Raw genomic sequence first — 14643 nt, 5'->3', positions numbered from 1 at the left:
ATTTGTGGGACACGTTGAGGCTTCAGTTACAGGTAGCTGGGTGCCCATATTCTTAATTCTTGCTTAAGGTCCCCAGAATTAGTTCTGTACATCCTAAGTTCACCCCCAGTATTGATTGTCACCATATATGGCATTTGCACTAACAGAATATATAACTTCTCCCATATTTATTCCTTTTTCATTCAGTGCTTTTCCATCAGACCCTGAGCTCTTCCCCTAACAACCTGTTGTTGCTATTACATTGATTGTTCTGATAGAGCTGCTGTGTGATCACTTTTGTTAATGAATTTTTTTTTCTGTGGTCATCCATAGTTTGACCACTGCTGATATGCAAGTTACCTTTGTTAACTTTCTTCAGACAATGTTAAAAAAAAAATGCCCACACTTTTTCTTTTTTACTCAGCAGCTAACTATTTTCCACCCTGTGATTGGGTATTTGTGAATATAGCACACAGCTTCCATTTCCTTGGTGGATCGACTCTTTCCTGTGTCAAAAGTTGCCTTTTTCCTGTTTTCCTGCTGCTAATGAAATCTGGTCCAGCAGGGGTATTGGCTAAAGCTGTTTGCCCAAATAAGATAGCAGAGAAGCCAAGACATCTGTTTCTAAACATTCAGAAGCACAGGGGAATGAATTGAAGCTATGATTCGGCTTTCCTATGCCATTATATGCCTTTTATAAGAAAATTACTTGCAGAGGATTAGTATCAAATTCACTGAGCTATTCAGAATTAAATCTTGCTTGGGTATTTCACAATAGTTTGCTAAATAACACGTGTATTGCATACCTTGTTTAAAAGTATTGAACCATTGATCCATAGAGAACAAGTTGTTAATAATCTAACTATTCAATTACTGTTTGCAAGTCTTCAAAACTGACACAGAAACAAAGGACAATGTTTTGCCTTTTCTATTGCACAAGACATTCCAGTAGGCTGTTTCTATGCAGTACATTAATCTTATTGTATTTAGTTTTATAGTTCGTGAAGCAAATAATCCAAAGTGAATAATGCAGATATTAATGTGCACACCACGGAGCTTAGGCAATAAATAAAAAAGGTAGTCACTGCATTGTTGAGCTTGCTCAGTACTTTAGAATTACAATTTAGATTTCTTTCTTTGGAATTTCTTGACTAATGATACAGGAGCTAATGTCTGTTGGTTTAAAACTACTAATAAAAATAATTTCAAAGATCCTTAATGTTGCCGTTTGGGGGGGGGGGGGGGGGTGCGGAGAGGTGTGTGTGCAAAGTTAAAAATTAAAATTTCCCTGGAAGAAAGCCTTAGATCTTTTTTGCTTGATTCATGAAAAGCTGAGGCATTTTAGAGCAAAATCCTTGCTTCCTGATGAAGCTGAGGGGTGGGCTGTTGAGAAATGTCAGACTCCCTGGTCCAAGTTAACATGTTCTCCAAGATTTGTGGTTTTGCCCTGCTCCTTAGCTTTGTCACTGCTGTTCAAATAAAGCACCACCTGACAGTCACTTAACCATTGTTACCTTGACTAATGAATAGGTTTTGCTGTGCAAAGACCGGAATGCTCTGTACCCTGCAGGATCCAAGTCCTTGGAGGAATAAGCTTTGGATTTATTATTTTTCTTTTGTGCAGAGGTACAGTGATATGGAGACTGGCAACCTAGCCATTGCCACGTAGGAAAAGTTCAGCTTGCCTGGAAGAGATGAGGGTGTTTGCTTTAGGTTAAAAAAAATAATAATAATTGGAAAAAACCTCACAGGTTCAGGGCCACAAAATGTGGATGTCCTGCAGTATGTAGGAGCTTTGTGCAGTCACAGGAAAATTATTTTTTCCACAGACCCAACAGTATAAAAATACTTAATAAATATTTTGGCCAAGCTTGAGTTAAAATACGAAGTTTTCTTGAGCATTTCAGAAACAGTGTTCTATAAAAATACACATAATACTTCAATTCTGCAGAAAGATAACCGTGGTCTACCAGCAAAAGCTTTCAGAGTCGGTTGGGTTTTCCCACCTGCGTGGAAGCAAAGCACAAGAGTTCTTTGTGCAGGCGAGAGTAGATCAGTTTAGCTGTCACATGAGAGGAAGATAGCTGCTTCTGCTTTTTAGAGAACAAGCACAGATTGTGAAGCCTCTGCTGTTGTATTACATTGTTCACGAATTCAAGTCCAAGGGCCTCTAAAAGACTTTTTTTATATCAGTTGGGAAGTTAATCATGGTTATATGAACAAATGAAATACTGTGTCATTCTTTCACTGCTGGGGTAGTGTTTTGTGTCTTGTATACAAAGTGTTCATGCAACTGAGATGGTTCATGCCATGGAATAACTAATATAAACCAGAGTAAATCTATTTTTAACTGTATTATTTCAGCACTGTACTGTTCTTACATTAAAATTTTTGTCTTAATTGATGTGGTTTTGACTGAGGAAAAAATGTAAAGTTGTTCCGTTGTATACAATACTTTTTGCCCTATTTTAAACTTCTAGGCATATTCTCCATTTGAACTCTACCTGCTGCTATAGTGTCTTCATTTTTCATGAATTATCACTAGGGGTTTTTTATCTCTTTCTAGAAGGCAAAGTATGGCATTTAGTGCTGGGACAAAAATAATTTTTGTCATTTGCAGTATTTTGAAGTTAAGTAAGCATCAATACTTAACCTCTTAAAAAAAAAATCATTCTTAGGTGGATTGTGTTTCTATTTTTAAAGTCTTTAATCACTGAACACAGTTCTGAGTGTTTAAAATCGGTTACTAACAGTAGGTTTAGATGTTGCTTGAAAGAAAATATATTTTGTTTACAGTATCCATCTGCTTATTGCATTTCAGTACTGAACAGGAAGAATTATTTCCTGCTCAGAATACTTTGTTTCCTTTGTCTCTGCAATGAGAGAAAAAAAACAGGAGTACTCCTAACTGTTGAGAACTTGGTTTTTTTAAGTAGGGATTTGTGATAAATGAACTTTATTAATACAGTGCTGATGAAGATAAGAATTATAATTTCAACATTATCTTATTGCAGTGAATGTTACAGGGAATATGCTGTAGGTCATCATACAGTACGCGAATTTTAGTTTCAACCACATTATGAAATGTCTTAGAAGCTGAAGACTGCATGCCTCAAAGCAGTAGTTGTGTGTATATATATTATGTAGCCTTATCTTGCACTTTAAGTTGTGATTTTAATTCTGAAATAAATTTTCATTCTGAGAGTTGGCTTAATCAAGCTTGTGTGGTTTTAAACATCAAGAAGATGGGTGGGTGGGGATCATGTGCTGCTGCTTAAGAATGTGGGTGTTTTGTGATGTAGCAGATAGCTCAACAGAGTCAGGAAATCTTCCAGACTGCTCATATTTGGTTTTCAGTGTCTAGCAGTATTTTTTTTGTTGCTTCGTTCATTGTTGCCAGCAATCACAAGCAACTACTTTGCTGTAGGTCAAAAAAGTACAAGCCTAGATAAGATTACACTTTCATTTTACAAATATAAACTTGCTGTGAATTTTGCTATAATTGTAGCTGATTTGAAGAGCTTTTGAGTAATCAGCTACTCAGAAAGCAACTCTCAAGGCCACTAGCCTTACTTTCATGACTTCTGTGTGTAGTTTAAACATAGTAAGTGTGTATTAGTTTACAAGTCCTCTTTTCTGAGGAAGAGTTCATGTATAGGAGGAGGCCCCACATACATAGTTTCATGCTTGTGCATCCTATGAAGGTGGAAAATTTTCACCGTTAATTTATATTCATTTTTTTAATTGTTTAAAATAGAGGTTGCAAGCTTTGGATTGCCAAGGAATGCATGAACAATCACAACACTTGTGTGAAACCTTTGGTGAATGACATGACTTATTGAGTAATTTTGTATTGGTTTAACATTTGCCAAGACCTTTCTTTTTACTAGGTGTCCAATGCTACAAGCAGTACACACATTTTAAAGAAATAGCCCTTAAAACAGGTGTGCTGCAAATGGCAGACTAGCACGTTAGTCATAATTCTTAAAAGGCTTGCTGCAGTCAGTTGGAAGTAATGTTTTAGGAGCTGCATTGCAAGGAGAGGGAGAATACGATGGCACAAAATTTAAGAATGCTGTGGTATTACACTTTAACAAAAATTAATTCCGTTTATGACTTTTTTCTTTGCTGTAGTCGTGACATGGAGAATAAAGAAACCCTCAGGGAGTTGCAGAAGATGGATGACCGCCCAGAAGAGCGCATGATCAGGGAGAAACTCAAGGCAACGTGTATGCCAGCCTGGAAGCATGAATGGCTGGAAAGAAGAAGCAGGAGAGGCCCTGTGGTAAGTGGCCCTGATGGAAGGGCAATATCTGTAACAGCAATTACAAATAAAAATCCCATAAACTTCTTTCTATTGGAAACCTCTGTTTCTTAATATTTGCATGCTCTTAATTATGGGTGTTCCATTCATTTTGTACAAGCTGTTTAACAGGAAATTGTGGTTGACTTTCTGAAATGTACACGTTTATTAAGCTCCGTTTTTAAGGAAAAAGCACAGAGTCCTGCTGCTGATCTGTGTAATATAAAATAATACCGTAACGATACTGCCCTCTAATGTCACCAACAAAAGTAGCTCCTGTTTATTAGGTAAAAAACAGTTTGAGTGTGTAATTGTACAATAACACTTCGTACTTGATTCTTAGGGGTTTCATGACTTCACTTTTTCTTAGTTTGAAAACATTAAAGTTTTCTATGTATTGTAACAGAAGTGTGTGGAATTTTTGTTAGGTGAAAAATCAAACTGCGGTCTTACTAAAACCAGAGCTAAGTAACTCCTTCACACGTCTCAACTCTGCTAAACTTTGGATGCCAGAGTATTCTGTTAGCTTTTTGAGTAATGCTTTTGTATAAATGGCTTGGAAGTGGTTTTAAGAAATTGCAGGTAGGTTAAACGTGAAATTTATTAAGCATAGTTACAATTCTGTTCAGTATAATGCTTGTTAATTAATAGCCATTAGTTACCTATACATGTAGTTGCATTGGCCAATGTGACCGCCGTGCACCACTTGATGTGAGTGCTAATTTAAAGCTAAGATCATCATCATCTGATGCAGTAGACGAGTGTTTGGGGACAGCTTTTTTAGAGCAGAAATAAGAGGGTTCTGTGGGTAACTTTCTATCATGAGAAGGGACATTGAAAATGCTGGCAAGTGTACCAAAAAAGCAATACACCAGAGGGTCAAATAACACAAAACCGTTCTTAATATACAAATTTTTAAATGAATCTTGCTTACTGCGTAGCTTGAAATTTTTTCCCTGCCCACTTTCCTTGAGGTTTCTGGCTTTCTTAATACAACTTTTGATGTTCCAGATTCTCCATTACTACAATTTGATTTTTTTAAATGTTTTCAAGCACTAGCAGCTGGTAACTGTACTAGTTCACAGGCACATGAATTTGCATTCCGATCTTCCAGAAAAGAAAAAGTATTACAACAATTGATAGGAGGCAAATAAAGACTGCACTGCTTTTTTTATATACTTCTGCTTTATCCTGTTCAGTTTCATAATCAGGTAGCAGTATAATTAAAAACAATAGCACCAAAGTTTTTTAAAAAGTTCATATTTGCAATACATTAAATATGGTGACTCCTTAAAGTAAAATTAGCAGTGCTAGGCATCAAAGCTATAAATGGAGATTTTTCTTCTCTTGAGCAGTGCCCACATGCTAGTCCACAACCTTCTTAGTGTCATCTTCTCCCTGGAGCCTGCTGAAAGCGAAATGCATTTCAGGGTAGTGGAATGGCTTCAGTTGGATCAGTTAAATGCTTTGGTTTAAAATCGCATTTGACCTTGTGGATGCAGTCTAAATCATCAGGTAGAAATGCACCAAGTCTTGATGTCTCTTCCTCACCATACCCTGAGCAGAGAGAGCCTGCTATTTTTTGGCTAAATCAGAGACCTTTGGAACTTTCTAGGAGAGTTCTGCTCTGTTAATCTGAAGTTTTACTTGGAGCGCCCTTCCAACTTTGAGTCAAGCCTCATAAGACATGGAGAAATGTGGAACTAAAACTGATTCTGGCCGCTGTGACTGCTTTTAATTTGATTCCCAGTGGTCTTAATCTTCTAATGCATTATGTGGTTTTGAGGGGCAGGCAGCTGAAAATTTTCCTGAAATGCTCCATACCTCAGTGTCAACATTCAGCGTTCATGCAACAAAGCACTGTATTAGAAGTGTATGTACTTACATTGCTTGAGCACACGCGTGCTGTAGTGCAGCACTATGCAATGATTAGCTCAGATACCAGATGGGGTGTAGCTGCTTTACTTGTATGGCAGGCAGAAAACCCAGGTGTGGCTCTAACAGAGCACAGCACACCTTAGTTTTGCTGCATTGCCTCCAGATGTAAAGTAATTTTCACTTTACAAGTGTTGTGCTGTAGAAATAGCAACCTTAATATTTCTCAGCTGATACTTAGTGTACTGGATCCATCTTTTACACTCCTAATAAGCAGATAGTGCCTGTAAAAGGAAATTCTTTTGGCTGCTGTGATCCAAATGGGGGAACTGCTGTCATTCAAGATACTGTGAATGACAATTACAGAAGTACTTTCAGAATCAAATCATTTGCTGCCGCAACTAATATAAGCAGTGCAAATGGACAGGAAAAAAGGTTTCTGCTTCTGTGTTGTGTATAGATGGACAGGATAACGCCTATTAGATGTTAATATTAGAACCTAGGCAATATGCAAACTTAGTATGTCTGGATAATGGCTTAATTATATAATGCTAGCAAAATAAGTTTTGATGAATCTGTTTTGCTTTAGTGTAAAATGATTAATTTATAATTCTAACATGCAGTTTAATTCTTGCAAGGTGGTGAAACCCATCTCTGGGAAAGGAGATGGATCAGAAACGAACAAACTCTCTCTGGAACCTCAAGCTGAAGGGCAAAGCACTGCTTCTTCACCTACACAGAAAGGAAGACGTAGTCCTTCTCCTAGTAGCTCCTCTTCATCATCTTCTAGGACAGTTAAATCTGAATCACCGGGTGTTAGAAGAAAAAGGGTATCTCCAGTGCCTGTAAGTTGCAAACTGTGATGTAACTTTTAATTTGACTATATTCTGCAGTCTTTTGCTTATAGAGGCAATTAATCCTCCCTGTGTAGGGCAAGATGCTGATACAAAGCGGTCCTGACAGGGTATCTCCACCTGAGTGAGATATACATGAATTATGCTCTGTGTCATTTCTTATATCTGCAGTTTTATTCTCTACTTAAGTGTGTGTTTTCTTTTTAGTTCAGTCCTGCTTTAGGTTTTTATGTCCAGGAAATGAATGAAGAAATACAGATACTCAGTTGTGAAGAGATGTATGTTCTCTTAGCTTGATTTGCACAAAGAGGTGCTAATAGTTTGGGGGTTTTTCCTGCAGTTTTGCATATATACTTGGGGATGGGATTGTTGATGGGATCAATTACTTTATGTACAGATTAGGGAAGATTTAGGTATGTGCATTGTTAGAAAACTAAAATCACTATAATTACGTTTGAGAAGATTTGGAATAGAACGCTTCAAGCAATAGAAACTGGCTTCATTAAAGAAGATCAAGACTATAATAGTGTCTAACAGGATTGCTTGTTATAAAAATGTTCATCCACAGTTCAGGTTCAGTTGACTTGTCTGCAGATTAACAATGTAATAGAGTAAGAATAAGGTCTAATTGCTTTTATTGTCCCATTGCTGTAAACAAGGTTTCCCAAATTAGTTAAAATATATGCTGCCATTTCTCTGAACTAAGAACTAATATCAGAAGTTACAGCACTGCAGCACAGCTCCTTTCTTCTTTGAGAAGACAAATTGAAAGGTTAAAAATAAACAAGCCAAACAACAAAAAAAAAAAACCAACACAGAAACCCCACCGCAACACCAAAACCACAACAACCCACCGGTTGATTTAGCCTTTGATTCATTTTTACTTGATTTGGTTTTCTTTTGGTTTTTTTATTAACCTTCCATATGAAAAACCAGGGTTCAAGCTATCTTTTACTTAACTGAAGGACAGAGAGTCAATGTGCATCATAACATAAAATTTTGAAGTGGATATAAATCAAAGCAGAAGATTTTAAATTGGACAGAGCTATTAACACATCTCTTAATGTTAGAAATATGAAGAATTTAAATGAGGACTGGGGCCATTGAATTTTTGATCATGGGGAAACAAAACCAAGAAACCCTATGCTGAGCTGAAAGGTGCTTTGATTGTGCAAAGAAGAGGAAGATGTATCCTTTTTCTTTTTCTTTGGAATTTCTTTAAACTTCTGTTTCTTATTGACCGTATGTTCCCTTTTGAAAATTGTAGTCATAGGATTTCTTCAGAAATTGATATGTATTAGTGTTATAACCTTATATAATTTCCTGTAATGAGTCACAAGTCTGATTATCTTCTGATTGGATTATACTTCATAATTCAGTAGTAATATGGTAAGGTAACTAACGAAAACTTGAAAATAGAAACAATTTAAAATACTTTTTCTGTCAACGTCAGACAAACTTAGTTTTTCTTCTTTCCTCAAGTTCTGGGCGTATAGTCTAAGCAGGTTTTAGCAGTTTCAGGGACTCTCTTATTCTCTGTCATTTGGAGGAAAACCAAACCAGAACCCCAATACCTAATCAAACTTACTGTTGTCTGGGAAATGCTTATAACTGAACTGCTGTGTAGTTTCAGAGTGGACGAATAACACCACCTCGACGAGCCCCATCTCCAGATGGCTTCTCTCCATACAGCCCTGAGGAGACAAATCGTCGTGTCAACAAAGTTATGCGAGCCAGGCTGTACTTGCTGCAGCAGATAGGACCCAACTCTTTCTTAATTGGAGGAGACAGCCCTGATAATAAATACAGAGTGTTTATTGGACCTCAGGTAGAGGACGTTTTTGTGTTGTCAGTAGCTTTTATTAATTTATAGTTATTCTTGGAAAACTGTTCAACATGAAATTAGATCAAGTGTTTGTTGCCAGCCCATGATAATGGTTTTATAAAGTAATATTTAAAAGTCGTAGTCTGTGCTCATGTAATGTTAATGGTCAGCTTGTATTTTGGCTACATGTAGCAAGTACATGAGTTCTGTCTAAAGTTTCTGTTAAACAAAAAAAAACCACCACCAAACCTCTCGTTTAGAAGTAATTATTATTGTTCTGTCTACTTCTCATTCCTGGTGTAGCTTTGAATTATACATCCGAAGTATTTTTGGCTAAAATTTGGACGCTTCATTTTCCTAGTTTCTCATTCTGAAACATTTTATTCCCTCTTATTTGTGGAATATATATAAACGACAAGCACAAGACATAATTCCTTTAATGGTGTGATTATTTTAATTACACCCATAGTGAGGTCCTTTTCATAGTAGTGTGATGCTGCATTGGGAAACATCTAGGTTTTTGAGTAAGTAGAAGCAACCTATTTAGGTTCGATTGCTGTCATGTTATGGATATACAGTGATTATAGGCATGAACTTCTTCTATTATGAAGTGTAGCAATAACTTCAGTTCATTTAAAAAAAAAAATTAAAAAGGGGGGGGGGATGTCAGTTGAAAACTGGTGTAATAATCTGCTTTTTCATGTATATTCCTGAATAATATTTTGGGAGTTCTCATTTTCTATAAGGCCAAGTAAGAAGATATTTATGCCTGTTTATGAAATAGTTTGCATAAACTATTTCTTCCCCCTGCCCCAGGGCAGGAGGGGAGGTACTATATGTTCTATGGTGCATTTAAATGTGGAAGAATTGTTTATGTATCTATCAATTCAACAGAGCTTTTGCATATACTTTTCTTTGCAGACTTGTAGCTGTGGCCGTGGGACGTTTTGTATTCATCTGCTGTTTGTTATGCTGCGAGTGTTCCAGCTTGAACCTTCAGACCCAATGCTCTGGAGAAAGACACTGAAGAACTTTGAGGTAGTCTATTTCTAGTAGATCTAATGCAGATCTAAAATACATTCCAGGTAAAAGTGTTTAGGACGTTGTTAAAAATGCTGAAAACTGTTGCCAAGCAACAGTATTATGTTTTTAATCGTATGTTTAATTCAGTCTCAAGAGCTCTGTATATAGGAAAAAAATACCTGCAAATAAAAGACATAACTAAAAGAATAGTAGAGAGCTGTAGTTCAGTGAGTGATTCAAGTCTTGGATTATCTACTCAAATTTGAGTAGATCTGTCTCACTGGTTAGCTGAAAGCTAAACAGAAGGAGGGTCTTCAGAAATAATTGTGTGTGTACTTAAAGCTGTAATTTATTTTTCATAAGCAAATAAGTTTTTGTTGAAAAGTGTTTCTTGTGATCTGTTTATTAGTAACACTTCTGAAATTCCTGCTGCTACTTCTAATGCATTATTGTGAAGATGAATAGATCTTTTTTTAGCAGTACTTAAGCTTCAGTAATAATTACTTTTAAATTACAAGCTATTCATAGTATAAATACGACTGTTGCTGTCTTTTTCTGATGTTAGGTTGAGAGTTTGTTCCAGAAATATCACAGTAGGCGTAGCTCGAGGATCAAAGCTCCATCTCGTAACACCATCCAGAAGTTTGTCTCACGCATGTCAAATTCTCATACATTGTCATCATCTAGTACTTCTACATCTAGTTCAGAAAACAGGTTAGTATTTTTCTAAAGGAATTAAAAGCTTTATTCTGTAGTTTTCTTCTAATTTTGGAGGTTTAGAGTCACCTACATTCTTTTTGTTCAAAGCTACTTTCATTTCAAGCCATGTTAAGTCTCTGTATTCGCAAACAATAGTCAAGCATACGTTAGTCACTGTGGTACCAAGTGGGCATATTTGCTTTATAACTGCCGTTTGAAAAATGTTAAGTAAAGTTGTGAAAAGAATTTTTTTGATCCTTTATGAGTTTAGGAAACAAACTTTTGAAATGTAAATGCAAGACTGAAGCATATATTAACTTTGAAAACCTATTTGTGAGCATTTGTTCAAATGCAAAACTTGTGCAAATGTTGACAAATGAAGAAACATTATTTTTCTTTTTCTCTTGTCCTACTTTGGAGAAATGCTTGTGCCTATGACAATATACTGAAAAATTTTGAGGTAAATGCACTCTGTCTGTGTAAACATAAAAAATATATAAAAAACATAAGTAAACATATTTTAAAGCACTTCATTTAAAATGGGTGATTATTTTAAGGGAGCAATTAACCTATTATGACTTCTGGAGTTTATACAATATTAAACGATGCCTCATTAATTTTAAGCAGTTTGATTCTTTGATACTTTTTCCCCCTAAATTCTAGTACTTGAGTGCTTTTACATGCTCTTTCCCTTGATTTTGAAAAGATACTGGTTAACTATTTAAACAAGTCGTTCGTACATGTGTGTGTTAGTGGGTAAACTAGGCGCCCTCTAGAGAGGCAGAACCACAGAAGGCAACATAAATTGAGACTTTTTTTTGTGTAAAGTGAGACCTAACTTGTGGAGTACCTTGATGTGTTACTTTGTGATAGTAAGTATATAGTTAGATTAATGTATTCAGACAGGTTTATAATTCTGATGTACAGATTGTGGCCTTATTTCCCATCATCTTTTTCTTCCAAATTGTGTCACTGTAAATAAATAGCATAAACAAAGCAGTTAGATCCAGAGCAGACTATGTATTCACTTATCTGGCAAGCCAGTTCCTTTAATGTAGATAACTTGTAAATAATTTTTTTTTTTTTTATAGAATTGGCTTCACTGGATTGTGAACTTCACTGCATGAGTTATCATGGTTTTTACAGGATGAAAGATTTTTTTCATTTGTTTGCCAGTACACCTTATGATTAGTTCCTAGCATTACTGGTTCAATGAGATAAGTTGCTATTCTGTACAGGTGTAGTCTCCCATAATATAGGTACTGGAGAACACTGAGCATCAGATTCATTTGAGATAAAAGTTTACTCAGTTCTGCTAATTGCTGTGACTTGCAATTATTTTTGGTTTACTACTGATTCTTCAAAAATTTTAAATTAATACTTCGATTTCTATACGAGCTGTGGAAATAAATTTTTCACTGTAAGCTTATTTTTGTGGATTTTTGGAGTTAAAAATAGTGTCAGTATTTGCAAGGAAATGGAAAAGAATGTATGTACAGGAACAATGTATGTACCAATTTTATTGTAAAAATACATGGTTGGTGAACAAATACAGGGTTTCTGCAGACTTCTAGACACATACCAAGTATAGAAAGTTTTTGCTATGAATAGGAATAATTTTGCACGTTTAAACAATATTACAGAAGATTAAAATCAGAGATTTAGCCAGAAAAATTATTTTGAACTTAAACAACAGGTAGTGAAAAAACACAGGTTATATCCATTTAAAAATTAAGGTGGGGTAAATGGACACAACACGACAAACAAGGAGAATGAGTTTTTAAAAATCTACACATGACTTGTAGGTATGTTAGCATTCATGTGAATCCATTGCATTTGTTTCTGTTAGTGGTAGAAAATTCTTCAGTGGCTGTTACCTTCCATTAATTTTGAGTTTTGCATACATTCATCAAATAGTATTTACAGTTCCCTGTAATGGACTAAAGACCACCTTGTGACTCAACACAGTGAAAGGAGTGTGATGGAAAAAAATGTGGGTAGCTTTCAAAATATAAAAACTAAGAAGTTTTTCAAAACAAAATTATAAATAGAAAACCAAAGGATGGTTTGTTAAAAGAAAAATAATGTTAAGTGACCAGGGCTGAGCCTTTCAATCTCTAATTGGTATCTGACCTAGTTTGAAAAGATGTCATGTGTTTTGTGGCTTTCCTTTTCATTTCAACGGTGTTGTCTGTACTCAGTGCTTCTAAAAATGTGGTTGCTTGCTTACTCAGACCAATGTTTAGGAGAATCATTCATGTATAGCCTATAGTTGTTTAGAAGTAATTGTTCCAATCTGGAAGTTCTTATTTTTTCACTGTTGACACCTGTTCTAAATTCTGATACGGCACTTTTACAATCACAAATACTATTTTTTACAGTATGAAGGATGAAGAAGAACAGATGTGCCCCATTTGTTTGTTAGGCATGCTGGATGAAGAGAGCCTAACTGTTTGTGAAGATGGCTGCAGGAACAAATTACACCACCACTGCATGTCAATATGTATGTTGTCATCTTCATCTGGTTAAGTTCTGATGACTCTAAATATGCAAAATTATTGTAACTTACCGTGTTTTCATTTTTTTTTTTTTTATTATTTTAAAGTAAAAAAAACCCCAGAAACCTGCTCTTAAGTAATGTGTGGTAGCCCTTTGAGAGCTTGATATCATTCAGGTACTATTAATAGGTCATATCTTATCAGTTATTCACAAGTCCAGTTTATTATTTGATGCTTTGAGAAAGAAGTTAACTACAGAGTTAGAAGTCTGAGCCTCTTTTACCTGAGTGAGATTATGTCCAACTAGAGCAAGGTTAGGAACAGACTTTGAGCCCTCTGTGACTTGTCATTGGAATGTATGGAAGTCGTCTACTATCAGCTAGGATTATACAGTGAAATACACAGTATGTTTGCATACTACATTAAGAAATATAAATAGTTCGCTTTAACAAATAAAATTCCATCTGCCATATTTTAATATTTTAGGAAAGTATTGTCTATGTTTGAGGTTGAAAAGGCATCGCATTTCAGTTTGTAACTTTTAATATTAGTGGTAGTGCTAAACTGAAGGATTTCTACATGCACAAACTGTTTAAAAGTCCATATTTATCAGGCTGCTGTAAATGCCTCAGTTCTGAAGTGTTTAACCTGAAACTTCACATTCTTCAGCAAAACTTTTTGTTCTGGTTTTATACATTGTAAAACTCAAGTGCATATTATCCTGTTGCTGTGTTCCAGGGGCAGAAGAATGCAGAAGAAACAGAGAACCACTTATCTGTCCTCTTTGTAGATCTAAATGGAGGTCTCATGATTTCTATAGGTAAAGATTCAGTCTGTATGTAACAAACTATATGTTTCTGGATCCTTAGTGGATGCTTCTAAATATGCTGAAGTATTTACTTCAGCATATGTTTCATTTGTTAATCCATGTTATTTGTTGTTAACCTGTAGTCATGAATTGCCAAGCCCTGTGGATTCTTCTGTTGTCCATGTAGTTCAGCAACAATCTACAGCTGGATCACAGAGAAGAACCCAAGAGAGCAATTTTAACCTTACTCATTATGGGGTCCAGCAGATCCCTTCTGCCTATAAAGATTTAGCTGAGCCATGGATTCAGGTAATTTTACTTTGTAAAAGAAGCTTCCAGTGTAACAGCTTATTTTGAACTGTTTTTCTAGGTTTGTCAGATCAACAATTGAAAAATTTATTCTGGCTCCCATCAGCTTTATGGTTGGTTATTAATGGAAATAATTATATTAACTTTCATCAGAAGAGAAGGTTTTCCAGTCTTGTTTTAACTGGGGTTTCAGTTTTGGACTTTATCTTGGGCCTCATATTAAAGGTCCATGTAATAAAATGTATTATTTTAAACTCTAGTTTTGGTTGTGCAAGTGTCACATACATACAAAGCTGGCACTTAATGTTATCCAAGTTGTGTTGCAGGAGCTGAATGACCCCAACCCTATAGAGTCACCTGAGGGTTCAGGGTTCAGCTGAGCAGGGGTCATACACTTAAAAGCGGGAGGACTTGTACTGTCTGGATGTCTGCTGTAATTTTTGTCTGGTATAGCCAGACTGTGGCTTCAA

General features: G+C 35.8%; 1 protein-coding gene across 2 annotated transcripts in view; it reads left to right on the top strand.

Annotated features, from left to right (window-relative positions):
- MAP3K1 (mitogen-activated protein kinase kinase kinase 1) overlaps positions 1–14643 on the top strand; it is a 60240-nt gene that overhangs the window by 31481 nt on the left and 14116 nt on the right. For both annotated transcript variants that reach the window (XM_055790618.1, XM_055790616.1), the window contains exons 2-9: positions 4114–4264; positions 6796–7002; positions 8639–8839; positions 9758–9874; positions 10425–10573; positions 12940–13061; positions 13795–13876; positions 14008–14173. In XM_055790618.1, the coding sequence (XP_055646593.1) occupies positions 4121–4264; positions 6796–7002; positions 8639–8839; positions 9758–9874; positions 10425–10573; positions 12940–13061; positions 13795–13876; positions 14008–14173 (1188 nt within the window). In that variant the 5' untranslated portion in view covers positions 4114–4120. The remainder of the gene's footprint in view (positions 1–4113; positions 4265–6795; positions 7003–8638; positions 8840–9757; positions 9875–10424; positions 10574–12939; positions 13062–13794; positions 13877–14007; positions 14174–14643) is intronic.

Source organism: Falco peregrinus, chromosome Z (genome assembly GCF_023634155.1).
Source record: "Falco peregrinus isolate bFalPer1 chromosome Z, bFalPer1.pri, whole genome shotgun sequence".
Classification (NCBI taxonomy): Eukaryota; Metazoa; Chordata; class Aves; order Falconiformes; family Falconidae; genus Falco; species Falco peregrinus.
This window is presented reverse-complemented; position numbering and strand designations above follow the sequence as displayed.